Source organism: Panthera onca, chromosome C2, assembly GCF_046562875.1.
Source record: "Panthera onca isolate mPanOnc1 chromosome C2, mPanOnc1 haplotype 2, whole genome shotgun sequence".
Taxonomy (NCBI): domain Eukaryota; kingdom Metazoa; phylum Chordata; class Mammalia; order Carnivora; family Felidae; genus Panthera; species Panthera onca.
The window spans coordinates 52792921-52813234 of record NC_138347.1 but is presented as its reverse complement, the minus strand read 5'-3'; the positions used below and the strand labels follow the sequence as shown (position 1 = coordinate 52813234).

Genomic DNA, 20314 nt, shown 5'->3' with positions numbered 1-20314 from the left:
CAGGTCCTTGTGATTTTGATCTTCATAGTTACCCACGTGCCTAGCATGGGACCTGACATTTAGGGGCTGAAAAAAGGATTTGAATGAATAAGATGATGAATGTAGCAAATAGCTGAAGGCTGGGCTGACAGCAAAGCTCTCGCCCTCCATCCTCATACCTTCAAATATTTTAAGTTAGACAAATATTTATGATCATTAGAGAATGTGTTTTGAATATTTTTTGCAAGGCAAGTTAGATGAATGGTAAAACCATTTTTCTTTAAAATGTAACTTTGGCTTAAGTCGATAAATTTAAATACACGCATTTTTATTACTGGAACATGTACGTGTTTGTTTATATCCTGTTTGATTCACAAAGTATTTGAGATTACTTACAAAAATACATACTTTGCAATTTTATTGTTTTAAAGAATCAAGATATGGGAAAATGTGAGTAGAATAGTAAGATGTGGCAGGGGAAAAATAAGTAGACATAAAAGCATTCTGCAATATTCTGTAGTTACTAAAGCTGGGAAATATGCAGATATAAGTAGTTTGGGGACCACAGAACATAGTTCTATATTTAGCTGTTCCTTTTTAGAAATATCTGATAAGTAGACAAATATATTCCTGTACTGTATGTTCATTTTCTATATTTTAACAATGAAATATGTGGAACATTAGTTTAAATGAATTAAAATTCAGAACAAACTTTAAAAGATTATTCTGTTCTGTAACATTAAAATTTTTGTGCATATTGTGATTTTCTAATAAGAGGCTGTGAACGCTTATTGTTACATAAAGAATTCTGCTTTTGATGGTATGACCTATAATAATATTTAGTTCTAACTTCCCGTGTCTTACTATTATAAAGGTTGTAAGTAGATAATCAGCTTTTTCATAACCCGCAGTACTGCTTTTTTAACAGAAAGGCCTGGGTGATAGGAAAAGTTTACACATGTACATGTGTGTTTGTGTGCCTGTGTTTCTCTCCAAACACTCCCAGAAAATAATTAGCTTTCATTATCAAAGTTGGTAAACTGCTAGATAAACCCTGCCGGTGAAGTTCTGTAGGAGCAGCAAGAGAAAATCAATCATTGCTTTGGCCTGATGCTGTGTTTTCATTAATAAGGTTTTGCTGTTGATATTCACCTTTCTTTAAATGCAGGTGAAGATGCTTTTGATGCCCTCCCCCCATCCCTGCCACCTCCCCCACCGCCTGCAAGGCACAGCCTCATTGAACACTCAAAACCTCCTGGCTCCAATAGCCGACCATCCTCAGGACAGGACCTTTTCCTTCTTCCTTCAGGTGAGAGGAAAAAGCCAAAGAAAACTTTTCACTTAAAGCAAGAATATTTCTAAGATCATACCGTCAAATAAGCATCAGTAATTTATTGGTTTCTAGCTCCCTAGCAGAACATTCTGGGTAGAGAAAAGGAGAAATTGCGTAGGTTTGCTTGTCAGTTGGTTGATTTTAATGCAAAGGATTCCACAAATGACAAAAGCGATAGGAATCATAGATTCTGTGGAGCTCCTCCAATCCACATAACACCCTAATGTCACAAAAGGCTTCCCTGAGAACCAAAAGGGCTCCGTGATTAACCTAGTAGTGATGACGACAGAATTTAGACTGTCCCGATTCTGTGTACCGTATGTTTTTCTAATAAGTTTTAATTTTACTAGCTATGGCTATAATTTTATTCAAAAAGATAATATTTTGGTAAATTGCATTATTACAGCATTAATAGAGAAGTTTTTCTGAAATATCTACATTTTATTGTTACCATCGTTATTTTTAATGTCTCAATATATCTACTCAAATTATTGTTTTTCCAGGAAAAATTAATACATACCTTGTTTTTAAACCTTTCAAGTGAGGAGTAAAAATAAAAGAGACTTAAGCCATCTGCTCCATTAGTCAGAACTGTCAGGAAAAAATAATCAGTTACAGTGAATCTGCTGATATTAACTGTTCCAATCTGTCATATTGGTGAGACTGATCTGTGTTCGGAAACATTTATCTCAATTTACTTTGGATACATTTGTATGTTAGATAAATCATTAAAAGATTTTAATAAGTGGAGCGCCTGGGAGACTTAGCTGGTTAACTGTCCGACTTTTGATTTTGGCTCAGGTCATGATCTCACAGTTTGTGAGCTTGAGCCCAGTGTCAGGCTCTGTGCTGACAGCACTGAGCCTGCTCGAGATTCCCTCTCTCTCTCTCTCTCTCTCTCTCTCTCTCACTCTCTTTCTGTTTCTCTCTCAAAATAAATAAGCAAACTTTAAAATCAGTTTTTAATAAGTGCTCAATTTGTGCTTTGGCCTCCTCTGTGCCTCAGTGAAAACTTGTGAATCTTCACTATTATCATTCACTTTCAGCACTCATGTTTCTTCTAGGGTTTTCTTTTCCACTTAGTTTGATAACCTAGAATGTTTGAGGTCATATATGGATAAGACCCACAAATTACACACCTGTAACTTAGAATAGGTAGCTTCAGGTTCTAAAAGTAGTTTAAGAAATAATTTTGAGTTCACTTTTTCATCAGTAAATACTGATTGAATTGTCTTCTGTGTCACCCGCTCTGTTGGATGCCTCCCTGCTCTCCTGGAGTGAATTCACTGGGTACTGCTAATCAGAGGGTGAAAACTCATATGCCTTCGAATCCAAGGAGAAAGCATAGATAACTATGAGACTTCTGTTCATTCTTATAAACACTGATAACATTTGCTATCTTTTTCTCTCCTTCAAATCTTTGTTTTACACGTGGACTCGAACATAAAAAAAAAAAAAAAAAAAAAAATTACTCTAAATCTTAACCTTTCCCAAGGCTAATTTCTGGATAGTCTCTGGTCAGATTCCTGCAGTGTATCTATTACCTTTTATATATATGATTTAGGCCCCATTAAGTAAAAGCCAATGTAGTACCTTCTTTTAAAATTAAGTCAAGCCTTCCAGGAGTTGGAAGAGAACATTTTACACACAGACGTCTACCTGTTTTTAATCAAAAGAGTTAGTTGTAAAACATTTGAGTTCTTTATCATAATTTAATTTTTCATGGTGCTTCATATAAAAAACTTCACAAAAATGCTCTCATTATTAAAAAATTACAGAATGAAAATGCCCCTTTTATTCATTAAAACAAAACTTACATAAACGGTTTTATTTCCTATAGAGTTTTGCTTGTTTTTGATTTTGCTTGGCTGCCAGGCATCTTGGCAGTAGTCAGCCTTAACCTGTGGTGTGAGGTTAGCATAGGGCCAAGGCGGTGTTGTTGGAACCTGGGACTGTCATTCTTGACCTTCTTTTATACATGGAGGTATTGTAATTCCACTCTCAATAATGTTGGCATCCCTTGATCATAAATACTTCCAAGAAAAAAACTTTTTTTTTCCCTCTTCTAGCCTTTCATATCATTCACATGACAAATTTCTAGTCTGTTGCCAAATACTTTCTGAGATCCATTGAGACAACTATTTTTATTCAATTTTATTTATTTTTCATCAAAGCATAATTAACATACAATGTCATATTAGTTTCAGGTGTACAACGTATCGATTCAGTGATTCTATGCACTAGTCAGTACTCCCCACAATAAGTGTAGTCACCATCTGTCACCATCCAGTGTAATATCAGTATTATTGACTATATTCCTTATGCTGCACTTTTAATTTCTATGATTTATTTTATAACTGGAAGTTTGTACCCTCTTAAGCCACATGTGTTAGCTCTCCTCTTTTTCAAAAGAAATACTGTAATTTTTCTTACATAACAATAGAACATGTAGGTTTCTTTTCACTCATAAATAAGTATTTGAGTATCATTTTACAAATTATTTAACACACTGTATATCTAAAGTATAAGACTTTTGACCTTTCTTCACTCTTCTTTCATTGAATTTCATGAAATACTCTCTAAATGATAAATGAAAGTTTGACTCAATAATTCTAGAACCATAAAAGGTAAACAGAGGTGATTGTTACATTAAACAGACTGTATGAGCATTGCACTGCCATTGTTTTCATATTGTTCAGTCTTTAGAATTTTAGTCCAGTGTAACCTTTACTGGCATGATTGAGATTTGGTTTCCTTGATGAAATCATTCTCCCTAATTAAAGACAAAGGATAGATGTCTTAAAAAAAAAGATTGGATTTCCTCATGACGTTGTATTAAATACCTAATCAAGCCTCCGTCTCTGTTCCCAGTATTCAGTGCCCTGCACACCAGAGTCAGGTTCACCTTTCCAGCCTTATAACAGCAGTTTTCAAACTGCAAGGTCCTGCGTTTCTGCAAAGGAGCCTCAGGATTCCTGCAGGGGCTGGAGGGGAAGCAAAGCAGGGCACAGCTCTGATGCTTCTTTTATCTGTTTTCTGTCTTCAGCCTTCATGCAAGATTTCTTTTGGCAAATAGTAATGCCCACTGCTGTGCATGAGCATCCATTCTGGACGGGCTATAGTCCTATCTTCACAAAACCTCAAGAATCCTCAAAAACAGCCTTACACTTTGTTAGCATATATGTGCTTTTGTTCCATTCACAGAGGCACTTCTTTTGTGCTGGTGGCTTGAAAGAGGCACCCCTCCTTCCACTTTGTGCCAGGGCCGGTGCTCCTGGAACAAAGCCCAGGCTGTCTTGAACTCTGCTCATTCCCATAACTGCATGTCTTTGTGCAGTGCGCAAAATACACAACACATCTGGCAGCCCTTATTGAACCTTCCTTTCACTATTTTTCTAACCTGGATCTCTTTTGAAGTCCTTTTCTAATCTTAAAGTCACAATTCAACTCTAAAAGCCAGCAAATTTGACTTTATTACAAAAATGAAAGTTTTCCATTTGGATCCAGAAATGCAATTTCACAAGTAAAATAGAATATTTGGATTGTTAGCAAGAGTTATTGAAGGGAATTTAGGCAGTTTTGTTAACTATGACCTTTATGAAACACTATCATGATGTGGCTACCAAGGGAGCTCGTGACATTTGAGGGTTGCACTCACAGAGATCAGATCGGAGGGGTGAGGTGAGGTCTTCCCCAGTGCTCGGCTGGCGTGGGACCACTGTGGTGACATGTTGAAGGACTGATGGGCTAGAGCAGCGGTTGGTTCTCAAATTGTAGTCTTCAGACCGGCATCATCAGTGTCACCAGGGGAATTGTTTAAAACAATTTTTTTTAAGTTTGTTTATTTTTGAGAGAGAGACAGCACGAGTGGGGGGCGAGGAGGGCAGAAAGAGAAGGAGACACAGAATCCGAAGCAGACTCCAGCCTCTGAACTGTCAGCACAGCTGACTAACTGAACTCATGAACCACGAGATCTTGACCTGAGCTGAAGTCAGGCTTAACCCACTGAGCCACTGAGCCAGGTCCCCTGCCAGGGGGACTTGTTTAAAAATTAAAATTCTTGGGCTCCACAGAAGACTTACTAAATCAGAAACTCTGGGGTAGAAACTCTGCACCCAGCAATCTGTGTTTCCATAAGCCTTCTAGGGGACTATGAGGCATGCTCAATTTTGAAAATACTGAGCTGGGGTATTCCTGGGGGAAGAGAGCCAGGATGCTGAAGGGAATTTACACCTGCTTGCAAAAAACTATAGCAGATTAAAAGAACTGCAACATTTAATGAGAGACACAACCTTGGAGATATATATATATATATATATATATATATATATATATATATATATATATATATATATATACATGTTGTATCTAGTTACAATATTTGGGAAAGAAGGGTTAGATACCCTCAGTGTCTCCTTCCAAGGCAGACCAGAGAAGAATAATTAAGAATGAAATTTCATCGTAATTTCCTAAATTCTTAAGGAATTCTTAAAAAATTTTTAAAGAATTATTGTATCTCAGAGGGGTAGTGAGTTCTTTAATACTGGAAGATTTAATCAGTGGCCAGATCACTACACAGTGTGGATTTTGTAAATGTGAGTTAAAGAGTGAGGGCCACAGAGAGAGAGGAATTTTATTTCACCTACATAGCTCTTCAAACCCTTCTAGCTATTAGATCCTGCATTGATGTTCTTTTAAAATTTGGGGGATAACTGGTAAATACTGCAGATGGTCTTTGGACAGCCCCAGAGGAAATATGCCACTGTTTTAACTGTCCAGTTTTATTTGCCTCTTTTTCTACACTTGAGTAAAAATTTGGAAGTATTTCAGATAACAAAAACAAGAATTAAGAAAAACATTCCATGATGCCTCTTCCTTGAGATAACCATTCGATAGGTTTCCTTCTTACACGGCATAATTTTGGTCGATGCAAATTTTCCCACTTCTTTTACAGCGAGCAAACCTTTCCTCCCTGTCTTTCCTTAGATTTTTATAATCTTTAAATGAAGTATTAAATTTTCAATTTAGCATTACCATACTGTAAATCACAGGCAATAGCACTTTGCTTTTTGGAATAGATTAATCCCATCATGTTTATTCACTCATTTCTCAAACTTTTATTACTATATAAATGGTAAATCGGCTATGGTATTTTCAATTTGTACGTTTTAATTCTAAGTGTGGATACAAAATTTTACTTCGGTTAGTTTTTGAAGAATTTATTTTTGAAAACCTTATTGCTTTTCAAATTTTCTTTTTATCAGGAGACCATTGATGATTATTGTACTCTCCGTAGTAATTGTGTTGTCTATCTTTTCCCAATGAAGCATGAATACTTTCAACTTTACAACTTGCTATAGAAGCCCAGTGTGCCCTATACCTGCCCAGTAGCAAAGTTAGCATGAAGGAAGACGTATGGTAGTGATTCAGAATTGAACTAAGTATTTTTGCTGTTTATGACAATATTTTTAGTGTACCTAGTGACTTTTTAAGTGAAATAGTTTCATGGAGCATTATCATACAGCTGTATATTTTAGTCTACTTATGACCTGTAGTATATCCAGAATCTAATGTTTAGTCTTAAATGCATGATTAGTAACAGCATATCTGACAAACCTATAAATTACCCTAAAGAAATTTTTAAAAAGTATGTGTATTGTAAAAGGCAGTCTTTCCTCTGACCTAATGTTATATCAGTGATGTTTAAAATGCACAATAACTGAAAGTAAATTTTATGAATATTTAAATCTAAATCGTGAGGAAATTTCTAAACTTATGCAGAAATCACCATACTTGGTTCCACTGGTTACTCTTCCAAATCAAATGATTAACATTTGTTGCATGGAATTTGATTTATCTTCTCATTGCTTCCTAAAATATTTCAGCAAAGTTAATGAGGCTGAACCATTGACTCTTCAAATACTGAAAGTGCTAAATCTAACACAAATTTTAATCTCGAATTTAATGAAAGCAAGTTTAGTAGCCTTACTTAGGTCAAAAAGCCTCCAGCAAAGCCAGGAATAATTACTGTACTCAAGAGAGGAAAATAATAATCAAAGACTTCAACTCTTGCCTTACATTATCTAGTCAAAAACTAGTATAAATATGTGTTCATTTTCTTCTTATAAATAATCCTTACATATTCTTAATGACAAACTTAAAGGGATGTTCAAACAATGAAATATAATCGGATCCTTAATATCTACAATTTTTACTTATGGTAGCATTTCAGATTTCACTGATTTTGAATTTGTGAAAAATATTAATCTATTTGGGTTTGTTTTTGGTAGTTAAAAGCAAATACTTTTGAATTTTAGGCTATTAGCCAAGCAGCGTGCTTGGTACTGTGTGTTAGAGGACATAATTCAAACATGATGAGTAACGTAAGACCCCTGCCCTCAAAAGAACTTAGAGTACCTCTGGAGATACTGACAGACATAAAAGAAAGTAATATGAGAGAAGAAAACAGAGGAACCAGAGATGGAAGTGGTGTGGCTAAGTAAATTATCAGTGAATCAGAAATGGCAGAGGTAATGTGGACCTACTCAGAACTGAAACCAGTTCTATGGATTTAAATCCATAAACTACTAATTTTAAATCAGTTAGGTTTATGATCCTAACAATTTACTATAGTACCACTGACAAAATTTTTCTGCCTTCAGTTCCAGTTAATAAACATAATCAGAAGTAGCAAAATAATTTTTTATTTGTGTACAATTCACAATTTGCACTGTTTCAGATACCCCCTCTCTGACTGCCAAGGTGGTTGAAAATGTCACTTTTTAGTGTATGTGCAAACCTTAATGTTAATAGCACAATTTTTAATAATTGAATTTACTATTTAGTGAGCCAGTTAAAAATGACTTTTAGGGGCACCTGGGTGGCTCACATGGTTAGGCTCAGGTCATGATCTCACAGTTGGTGAGTTCAAGCCCTAAAGTGTGCTGACAGCACAGAGCCTGCTTCAGATCCTCTGTCCCCGTCTCTCCCTGCCCCTCTCCCACCCTCCCCCCACCCTGTCTCTCTCTCTCTCTCTCTCTCAAAAATAAGACTTTTAGCATAGGATGCCCAATATAGTAGTATTTTAAAAGACACTTTATATGTACAGGAAATTTATGTACATGAATTTATTTAATCGTCACAAATCCCGAATGTCAGATCCATTTTAAAGATTAACTGATTTGATAATGACACTTATAGGCAAAAGTCAAAAAAAATTTTTTACAACAGCTTCTGTTCATTGTGTAGGACAGAATGGGACAGAAAATAATAATTTGAAGCAGCTTGTATCACTAAGAATTTTATAATTAAGATCTGAAAATTTTAAATATAAAATTAGTATTTTGTATTATCTAGGAATAAATAGGAGGAGCATATTTGAGTGACGAATAAATTAGAAATAGGCAAGTGGATTAGAAAATGGTTAATACCAGTCATGAAATTATTTTTCTAATTTATTTCCAAAACCTTTGATCTTTATAGAGAATTTCTAGGATTTTTTCCTTCAGCCACTTGGTAGAGATAATCATTTTAATTTGAAAATTATCTTTACTTTTAAGATCCCTTTCTTGATCCAGCAAGTGGCCAAGTTCCTTTGCCTCCTGCTAGGAGATTACCAGGCGAAAATGTCAAAGCCAACAGAGCATCACAGGACTATGATCCGCTTCCTTCATCTTCAGGTGAGTTAGCAAACAATAGTAATACTGCTTCCTTGCATTTATACAGTGCTTGCTGGTTTTCAGAGCACTTTTTTATTCGTTACAGAATTTAATGAGCACTCCCAGCAAAGTATTTTTGTCACTTTACAATGTGCTTACAAAACTTGTATTACAAGTGGAATCCCTACGAAACTGCCCCACAAATAAGAAAAAAAAAGAAAAAAAGAAGCAGCTTTCATATTAACCTTGTCACTCAGTAAAGCACATATTCTGATTCAGAGTCTGTTCCTTCTCTAACCTTTGTTTTGCCATACCAGAGATGAGAAATGGGAAAAATCTCTTCGTGCATCAACATGCTGCATTCTCTTGTTTCTCTATTAAAGGGAGAATTCTCTTTAGAATTAATATTAGCACCAAACTATTAATTTTCCAACCTTACTTAAGGGTGATACTGCAGTGCTCCCCTGTCAGCTATTACGTAGAATGAGGGAAGAATGTGCCGTCTCAGTAAATACCAGTCATACTCGGAACCATTAATAATGAAATGCCGCTGCTTTGCTTCTTTGGGAGGCCTTCCTCCAACAGCATATCTAAAATGGTTCCCCATACCTTACGCAGTCCCTTTCTGCACTCTTCTTGTGCTTTATTTTTCTTCATTGCATCTGTCACCGCCTGAAATTCCATTCGTTTGCTTGAATTCTTATTTGTCCATCTTCTTTTCTAGAATATTAATGCTTTGAAGATAGGAGTATGGTTTGCTTCACTGCTGTATCCGCATACATTCACAAGAGTGCCTAGCACGTGGCTCTTGGATAGGTGGATGGCCGAGTAGAGGAGTGGCTGATGTATGGGTTATGCTGAACACACGTTTTTCTTTATTGAAGGATTGTGGTTTTCTTTATTGAAGGACGGTTGACACAATGTTACATTAGTTTCAGGTATGCAACATAGGGATCTGATAAATCTATACCTTATGGTATGCTCACCACAAGTGTAGCTACCATCTCTCACCATTCAGTGCCATTACTATCTCATTGACTGTATTCCCTGTATCGTACCTGTTATCCTCATGACTTATTCATTCAATAACTGGAAGCCTGTATCTCCAATTCACCTTTACTGATCTTGCCCATCCCCCCCATACTCCTCCCCTTTGGCAACCATCAGTTTGTTCTCTGTGGGTCTGTTTCTGTGCACGCGCACACACACACATACACACATATACACATACACACCAGCTTTATCCATTCATCTATCAGTAGACACTTAGGTTCCTTCCGTATCTGGGCTATCATAAATAATGCTGCTGCAAAAACATAGGGGTACATGTATCTTTTCAAATTAGTGTTGTTGTTTTCTTTGGGCAAAATACTAGTAGTCGAATTACTGGATCATATGGTATTTCCATTTTAATTCTTTGAGGAACTTCCAGACTGTTGTCTGCACCAATTTACATTCCCCCCAACAGTGCTGGAGGGTTCCTTTTTTGGACACCTTCGCCAACACTTGTTATTTCTTCTCATTTTGATTCTAGCCATTCTGACTGCTGTGAGGTGATCTCATTGTGGTTTGATTTGCATTTCCCTGATAGTGATGTTCCACATTTTTTCATGTGTCTGTTGGCCATCTGTTTGTATTCTTTGGAAAAATGTGTTCAGGTCCTCTGCCCATTTTTTTATTATTTTGGGGGAGGAGTGTTGAGTTTGAGAAGTTCTTTATATAGTTGGAATGTTAACCCCTAATCAGATGTATCATTTGTGAATATCTTCTCCCACTCAGTATGTTAGATGGTTTCCTTCATTGTGCAAAAACTTTTTATTTTGGTGTGGTCCCAATTGTTTATTTGAGAAGACCTATCTAGAAAAATGTTGCTAAGGCTGATGGCAGAGAAATTTCTGTCTGTATTTTCTTCTAGGAGTTTAAGGTTTCAAGACTCACTTTTAATCCATTTTGGTTTTGTGTATGGTGTAAGAAAGTGGTTCAGTTTCATTCTTTTGCATGTAGCTGTCCAGTTTTCCCAGTACCATTTGTTAAAGAGACAGTCTTTTTCTCATTGTATATTCTTTCCTTTGTTGTAGATTAATTGACCATATAATCATGGGCTTATTTCTGGGCTCTCAATTCTGTTCCACTGACCTATGTGTCTATTTTTGTGCCAGTACAATACTTTTCTGATTACTGCAGCTTTGTAGTATATCTTGAAATCTGGGATTAAGATACCTCCTGTTAGGTTTTTCTTTTTCAAGATTGCTTTGGCTATTTGGGGTCTTTTGTGGTTCCATACAAATTTTAGTACCATTTCTGTGAAAAGTTCTGTGAGTTGTGAAAAATGCTGTTGGTACTTTGATAGAGACTGCATTGAATCTGTAGATTGCTTTCAGTAGTATGACATTTTAATTCTACCAATCCATGAACATGAAATACTTTTCCATTTGCTTGTGTCATCTTCAGTTTCTTTCACCAATGTCTTAACAGTTTTCAAAGTACAGGTCTTTGACTTCCTTGGTTAAGTTTATTCCTAGGTACTGTGTTCTTTTTGGTGCAATTGTAAATGAGATTTTTTTCATTTGTATCTCTGCTACTTCATCATTAGTGTATAGAAATGTAACTGATTTCTGTGTATTAATTTTGTGTCCTGCAGTTTTACTGAATTCATTTATTCTAGCAGATTTTAGTGGCGTCTAGGGTTGTCTATAAATCATATCATGTTGTCTGCAAATAGTGACAGCTTTACTTCTTCCTTACCAATTTGGATGCCTTTTCTTTTTTTTTTTTTTTTTCTCTGATTGCTGTGATTAAGACTTCCAGTACTATGTTGAGTAAAAGTGGCAAGAGTGGACATCTTTGTCTTCCTGCTGATTTTAGAAGGAAAGTGCCGTTTTTCCCATTGAGTATGATGTTAGCTGTGTGTTTTTCATATATGGCTCTTATTATGTTGAGGTCTCTTTCCTCTAACCCCACTTAGTTGAGAGTTTTTATCATGAGCAGCCAGATGTTGAATCTTGTCCAATGCTTTTTCCGTATCTATTAAGATAAGATATTTATCCTGTTTTGTTGATCTGGTATATTCATGTTGATTTACAAATATTGAAGCATCCCTGCATCCCTAGGATAAATTCCACTTGATCATGGTGAATGGTCCTTCTAATGTATTTTTGAATGTGGTTTAGTCATATCTTAAGGACTTTTGCATCTGTGTTCATCAAGGATATTTGTGTGTGTGTGTGTGGTGTCCTTGTCTTGGTGGTTTTGCTATCAAGCTAATGCTGGCCTTGCAGAATATATTTGGAAGCTTCTATTTTTTTTTTAATAGTTTGAGGAGAATAGGTATTAAATATTTGGTAGAATTCACCTATGAATCCTCATTTTTTAACTCATTTCTGGACTACTGTTGTGAGGTTTTGATTACCAATTCAATTTCATTACTAGTAATTGGTCTGTTCAGAGTTTCTATTTCATCCTGATTTAGTTTCAGAAGATTTGATGTTTCTAGGAATTTATCCACTTCTACTTTGTTGACTTTGTTGGCATAGAATTTTTTATAGCAGTAGTTTCTTACAATCCTTGGTATTACTGTGGTTTCAGTTGTTATTTCTATTTTGTTTCTAATTTTGTGTTTTTATTTTTGATGATCCAGCTAAAGGTTTATCAATTTTGTCTGGTTTTTTTTCATCAAAGAACCATCTCTTGGTTTCATTGATCTTTTGCAATTTTTTTTTTCTTTTTTGTCTCTATTTCATTTGTTTCTGCTCTGGTGTTTATTATTTCTTCCCTCTACTAACCTTGGGTTCTGTTTGTTCTTCTTTTTCTAGTTCCTTTAAATGGAAGGCTAGATTGTTTATTCGAGACTTCTCTTGTTTCCCGAGGTAGATCTGGATCACTATAAATTTCCCTTTAGAACTGCTTTCTCAATATCTTAAAAATTTTTATACTGTTGTGTTTTCATTTTCATGTTTTCATGTATTATTTTATTTCCTCTTTGATTTGTTGACCCACTGGGTGTTTAGTAGTGTATTGTTTAGCCTCCACATGTTTGAATTTTTTCCTTTTTTTTTTTCCCTTGTGATTGATTTCTAGTTTCATAACATGTGGTTGGAAAAGATGTAGCATATGATTTCATTCTTATTAAATCTGAGATTTGCTTTGTGGCCTAACATGTGATCTATTCTGGAGAATATTCCATGTGCACTAGAAAAGAATGTGTCTTGATGTTTTTGCATGGAATGTTCTGCATATATCTGAAGTCCATCTGGTCTAATGTGTTGTTCAAAGACATTGTTTCCTTATTGATTTTCTGTCTGGATAATCTATCCATTGAAGTAAGTGGAGTGTTAATGTCCCCAATCATAGTGCTGTCAGTAGTACTCTCTTCATGTCTGTTAATACTTGCTTTATATATTTAGGTGCTTCAATGTTCAAGGCATAGATATTTAAAACCATTAAATTCTCTTGTTGGAGTGAACCGTTTATCATTATGTAATGCCCTTCTTTGTCTCCTGTTACAGTCATTGTTTTAAAGTCTATTTTGTCTGATAAGTTGCTACCCTAGCTTTTTTTTTTTCCATCTCCATTCACATGGAATTTTTTTTTTCACCTTTTCACTTTCAGGCTGTATGTGTCTTTAGATCTGAAGCAAGTCTCATGTAGACTGTGTCCTTTGATTGGAGCATTTAGACCATTTACATTAAAGTAGTTATTGATAGGTATGTACTTTTTGCCATTTTATTAATTTTTGGTTGTTTTACAGTTTTCATGTTCCTTTCTTCTTTCTTTACTTGTGATTGATGACTTTCTGTAGTGTTATGCTTAGCTATTTTTTATGTACCTATTATAGGTTTTGGGTGTGTGGTTACCATAAGGTTCATATATAAATATCCTAAGTATATAGCAGTCTATAGTAAGTTAATGGTCACTTAAGTTTGAACCTATGCTCAAAGAACATTCTCACTCCCCCCTCCACATTTTATGTATATGTTTTCATAGTTTATGTCTTTTTATTCACAATTTTCTTCTAATTATGACCTTTTATTTTCCTCTCAGAGTCCCTTTGACATTTTTTTTTAACTCTGGTTTAGTGCCAACGAACTTTAACTTTTGTGTCTGGGAAACTCTATCCTTTAATTCTGAATGACAGCCTTTCTGGGTAGAGTATTCTTGGTTGTAGGTTTTTTCCTTTCAGTACTTTGGATGTACTCTGCCATTCCCATCTGACCTGCAAAGTTTCTGCTGAGAGATCAGCCTTGTGCAGTTTCCCTGGTATATAACATTTTGCTTCTCTCTTGCTGCGTTTAAAATTATCTTTAATCTTAACATTGTAATGAATATGTGTCATAGTGTAGACCTCATGGGTTCAACTTGTTTTGAACTATATGCTTCCTGAATTCTTCCAGATTCTTCTGTTTTCTTCCCCAAGTTAGAGATGTTTTCAATGTTTGCTTGATGTTGTCCAAGAGATCCTTTAACCTAGCCTTCTTTTTTGAATTCTTTTTTTCTTTTTGCTGTTCATCCTGGGTGCTTTCCATTATCCTGTCTTACAGAACCATTTTTCTGCATCTGCTAAAGTACTGTTAATTTCCTCTAGTGTATTTTTCATTTATTCTATTCTTCAGCTCTGACTGGTTCTTTTTATTGTTTATCTCTTTGTTGAAGTTGAGTTCTACTCTTCTCTGCAGTCCAGTGCTCATTTTTATGTTCATTAAACTCTTAAGCAATATGCCTAATAATCTGTGTTAATTTATTTATTTTTCTGAGGTTTTGTCTATAATTTGGAGCATGTTTCTCTGTCTTGTCATTTTGGGTGATTTTGGTGTCTATGAATTAGGTGGAATGGCAACTTCTAAACATGATGAAACAGTCTCGTGTACGGTCCTCTTTTGTATAGACTGTGTGCCTGTTGCATTTGGCTGGAGGTCCCTAAGTTGAAGTGTGCCCAGGCAGGACAGGTGAAGTGGGTGCAAGCCAGGGTGTCACAGGATGCTCAGTGCGGAGTTGCCCTGGAGGGGTGACTGGAGCCAATGTCAGCTGTAGGGGCCCAGGGCACTCGGAGCCAGTGCAGGCGTGAGCCAGGAGGTCCCAGAGCACTTTGCACCCCGGGGTGCCCAATCAAACTGTCTGAAGCTGAAGCGGTGTAGGAAGTGTTCCAGGGTTCTTTGTACCTTTGCCACCTCAGTGCAACAGCTGGAACCGTATTGAGTGCTGACCAGGGTGCACCACGTTGGAGCTGCCTTGTGGGATTCTAGGGCTGGTATGGACTGGGGGCCGAGGGCTCAGTGAGGTGGTAGTCCAGTTAGGGTGCCTGGACCCTGCTTCCCATCCTCTCTATCAAGGTGGAGGGGGAAATATACTGTGCATTCACCAGCCTCTCCAACCTGGAGTTTCAGCAGCTTTCCCATTGTTGGGCAGGGTTCTAGGGCTAGTCCCTTTATATTCTAGTTGCTCTTTTAAACCACAGCTTTTTTTCTGTGCCCTAAGGCAGACAAATCTGGGTTCCCTTCATTACCAAGTCTCCATGTCTCTTGCCGTTTTGCCTGGTCCTTCTTTCGTTGTACAGAAGCTGTTCAGTTGGCCCTCAGTTCTTCAAGAGGAATTGCTTTATAAATAGGTGCAGAGTTGGTGTGTCCCCACGGAGAAGGTGAGATAAGGGTCTTCTTATGTCACCATTTTGGACCAGAATTGAACACACGCATTTTTTGACCAATGTAAACAATATTTTTGTCTTATAATTGTAAACATCATAAGTTTTTCCTATGTACATTTTTGTCCTTTTTCAAGATTTTTTTTAAACTCACAGCTCAGTTCACAGAAGATTTGTTAATAGTGACAGCCATACATTCCGTAACCTCGGAATAAAGATAATTAATGAGTTGCTTTAAGAATTATTAACACAGTAGTTCTTATGTACTTGATGATATGCATGGGAGAAGTAGAAGTCCCTCTATGGTTTTATATGTTTTAACATTTTAAGATATCTCAGAAAAGTATAGAAAATTCTATTAACCTTTTCAAATTTTGGTCCACGCTGTCTTGCCTATTAACTTCTAGTCCTTCCAAGATTTCAGATATATTGATGGGTGGCCATTGAAACAATAGTCAAAGGGGCTGGATTTCCAGACAGATGAAAAAAATGTGTAATTCAAGGAGTGACATTATCTGACAGCCTCTATATAAGAGAAGGAAACAAATCCCTTAAGGAATAACATTAAAATATAACCTTGAGGAAAGTACCATGACTGATTTAAAATAACATATTCACTGCCACCAACTCTGGATTAAAAGAAACATATATTCAAGTTTTTTGAAAGTTGTGGCCAAAATGCTGTATTTACACAGCTTCTTTACAGTTTTGCTTCATAATATGTGGGTGTTGTATATAGCCCAGAGAAACATCATTCACATACGGTTTCAGATGGTAGGAATTCTGATTAGCATTACACTAGAAATTTCAAGGAGGAACTTTGAGTCACAACCTTGTGAAAATATACCCAAATAGGGATTTACCAGAAGCCTCAACTGGCTTTTACCTGAGTGATAAAATTGTCTTGATTATTGCTCTGAAGGCCTCAGCTAGCTGTAACATCAAACATTTCAACCTTCTCCCTGAACTCTCTTTACAAACACAGTGAAACCACAGAAAAATAAGATTCTTTTTTTCCATCAAGATAATTTGCTGTCATGCAGCTCACAGGACTAACAGGCTGTCCACTAGTGTATTTCACAGCAGCAAAGGGGCTGGCTTTGCCTTTTGGATTAGGTCTCTCCATTGATAACTTGAGACTAGGTGCTGTGTGCCTTTAGGATTCTAATAGTCCTTATTTTGCATGACATGTTTTCATTAAGGCCTTTTTAAGGTGACCTTTAAGGATTCTTGTATAATTGCTGCATCCTACAAATTCAGTTTCTCTTGTCTTTTATGTTGTTCTAAATATCAACTTTATGTGAAAAATATTTTTTAAAAATTTAAAAATATTTGGGGTCAAATATTTTTCTGTATGCTGACGGCTCAGAGCCTGGAGCCTGCTTCAGATTCTATGTCTCTGTCTCGCACTCTGTGTCTCTTTCAAAAATAAACATTAAAAAAAAATTTATAATTTTAAAAATACTTTTTCATTGATTACAAATACTTCCTTATCTTCTTGTCTAAAAAGACTGGGTACATGTATGTCTACATATAGCAACAGTCTTCCAAATATTTTATTGCTTCCCAAAAATATATTAGATGTGACAGTTGATTTTTAATGATATGAATGTCATAATAGTTCATCAGAAATAAGTGGATTTCCAAAAACGAAAAGTGGATTTCACCAGACTGTTAAAATTCGCATATATACCTGTATGTGAGGCAGACATTTTTTTTTTTTTTAATAATCTCCTTATTTCTTAACATGGGTATATTAGTCACATAGGTCCATAACTATACTGGCTATGTGTGCATTTTTATAAATTTTCCAGTTTCCTCTTCTCTTGTTGTAAGATATAATGTGCTTTGGTTTGAATGCCATTCTTTAAAAATCTAGGGAATCCAAGTTATAGTAGAATAAGTATGTTTGTGCTCGCGCTGCTGAAATGTGGCATTCGCTCTGGGGAAGCTTTTTCATTTTCTCAATATTTAGAAGGCAGTTGAAAATACTACTAAAAAATTAGAATTTCAGCACATGACTTATGTTAAATGTGTTTGGTAAAAGCTCTCATTACCAAATACACTGACAAAATAAAGGAAGTCTCATCAGAAGAGGAATTAATTCCAATACTACTATTTTTTTTAACTAGGTTAAAGGAAAGTCATAGAATATTGAGTGAATTTTATATTAAGACCAAATATTCTATAATTATCTCTATTAAGATCTCAGTTGAAAAGCATGGCTTTACTTCACTCAAGGGTTAGAACTGTGGAGTTATTAGTGATAAGATGTTTAAAGATAAATTATATGTATAAGATTTTGTTTGGTGTTTCAACAAAGGAAAACGTAGTGTTAAGGTTTTACCACAATTCAACTGCCTCAAACGTCTTTCCTTACAGTTTTAGTTCTCAAACCACAATATCTGGAATCTTTTTTCTTAAAAATTTAATAATGTAATTCTCCTATAACAGTTTTTTGGATGTATTAAAAAATTACATAACTTTAGCCTTAACTATCATAATTAGCTACCACTATGTATGTGAAGATTTTTTTATTTGTAATTTAGTGAAAGCTGTATTAAAACCTGTGCTTATAAAATCAGAGTATCTCTATGGATAGCAATTGAAGCTTATGATATAAATAAGTTCCAGAGTTAGTTGATCTATCTTAAAGAATAACGAAGTCATAATGATGATGTGTTTAAAATTTCTTCTAATGCCTTGATCAGTTAAATTCGTATTTTTCTTTTAATTCTCAGATATCGTTAGTTTCATTAATTCTCAGATATCGTTAGTTGAGAAAATCAGTAGTCTAAGTCTTGGTGTCTGTAATCAAATAGCCATGAAGTAGTAATTAACAGAGATTATGTCTCAGATTGTACATAATAATCATTTCTAAAAGGCAGTTACTGTGGGCCAAATGTTAAGCTGAGTATTTTAAATATATATAATGTATAGAGAGATAATATATATAACATGTAATTATATAGTTATAAATATATATATATATATGTATGTATTTTGTATCATTTGTTGATACACTTTCTCTGAACAGCACAGAGACTGTGGCTTTAACCAAAAGTGGACAATCAGGAAGTTGCTTCAAAGTCTGTTTTATCTTAAAAACTTAGGCAAATTTTACATTTTCCTCCTTGGTAAATCTGTATTCATTTTGGTATTTAAAAAAACACTGACTTTCTCACTTCCTCGAGTAAAACTGGTGCTTCAAAAAGATGTACTGTTTATAACCCACGCTCCAAGTATTCTTGCACTTACTTTGATATCATTGCCATTGCTCATAGTTCAAAACGATGATGAGCATGGGCAGCGGCACCAGAATACACAAGGATGGCATTTATTCAGGTACAGAAATTCCCATAGAGTTGGAAAAATTCATAGTAATTCCAGCGGACTCCAAAATTATAACAACATTTCGGGAACTATGAGATAGTTTCATCTTCTGTTTCACTGCTGCTTTCTATTACCTACACATTCTAAACAGAATAAGGACCCGGTGTCTCTTTTAGACATTGTAAAAAAATGACAAGTGGGAAAGTGAAGGCTGTCTGTAAGTTTTTTAAAAAGATGTGTAGAAAGAAGGATTGGTTTTAAGTAATTTGCTCTAATGATGAGCGTGAAAATGCCTCCCCACTTTTTTTTTTTAATAGTTTCCACTCTTAGTTCAGGTTATAACAGATCTTCCTTAAAAGCTTTCTGTATAAAAATAGGCACTCACAACAAATCCCCTGCTTTTTTCCCCCCCTTCCACACTTCTCTGACATTGCTATTAATTTAGAGTAATTACTGTTCCATAGCATTTAAGTATAGCAGTTATCATAGAGAGCGAATTCATTGTCCTTTCTTTTTAATGCTCAGTATATGTGCTGAAGAGGCCATTACATTAATTAATTTGCATACTGCCTGACTGAGAAGGGATAAATAATACCTCTAAAAATGAGATAGGAAAGTAGATTTAGAAAGTGAGAATTGTACAAGTAAATTACTTAGCTCAAGGTCACTCAAAATCTTAGTTGTGAGAATGAGATGCATCTGACCAGTCCCATCTCTATGTGATGTTCCTCATCTACATCAAGTGAAGTCTCTGTTGTAGCTGTCAATTACCTGGTACAGAGTTATTCTATCCAATTAAAACAGTCGAACAAAAATTAAGCTATGCCAAATTGAATAAATATTCTTAATAAATGGAAATTTATATATAACAAGTGGCCAAAAGTTGAAACAGAGTCCATTTTACTTCTATTTGTAGGCTCCAATACATGATAAAATTAAAATTCCAAGCATTTATGAGATTTTGAAGAGATGCCAGCATTGTTTTGAGGAACATTGCCCTAACATTGCAATGAGGACTAGGTTTAAATGAGCTGGGATATGTGAGTTTTGAATTTCAAGGGAAAATATCAATTGGGAAAATAAATCTTTGCTTTAAGAAAGTCTTTTTTTTTTTAACTGTGTTTAAAATCTGTCCTGATTCCTTTTAGAGGTCATTTGAATCACTTTCCCTAGTTGATATTTTGTGTGTAAAACGAAAAAATACCAGTTTCAGGATCAGAGATACCTTCACTACCCTCGGGTTGACTTAATCATTGTGTGTGTGTTTCCTTGTTTAACTTAGATTTCTTGAATTATGTTTACTAATTTTTTTCAAGTAAAGAAGAGTCATCTGCAAATTACATTGCCAGTATTAATTATAGCAGCCTTATATAACAG

General features: G+C 35.3%; 1 protein-coding gene across 4 annotated transcripts in view; it reads left to right on the top strand.

Moving 5' to 3' along the window:
- The window catches only part of CBLB (Cbl proto-oncogene B), a 211760-nt gene that overhangs the window by 182912 nt on the left and 8534 nt on the right, over positions 1-20314 (top strand). For all 4 annotated transcript variants that reach the window (XM_060640125.3, XM_060640124.3, XM_060640127.3 and 1 more), the window contains 2 exons: positions 1148-1288; positions 8872-8991. In XM_060640125.3, the coding sequence (XP_060496108.1) occupies positions 1148-1288; positions 8872-8991 (261 nt within the window). The remainder of the gene's footprint in view (positions 1-1147; positions 1289-8871; positions 8992-20314) is intronic.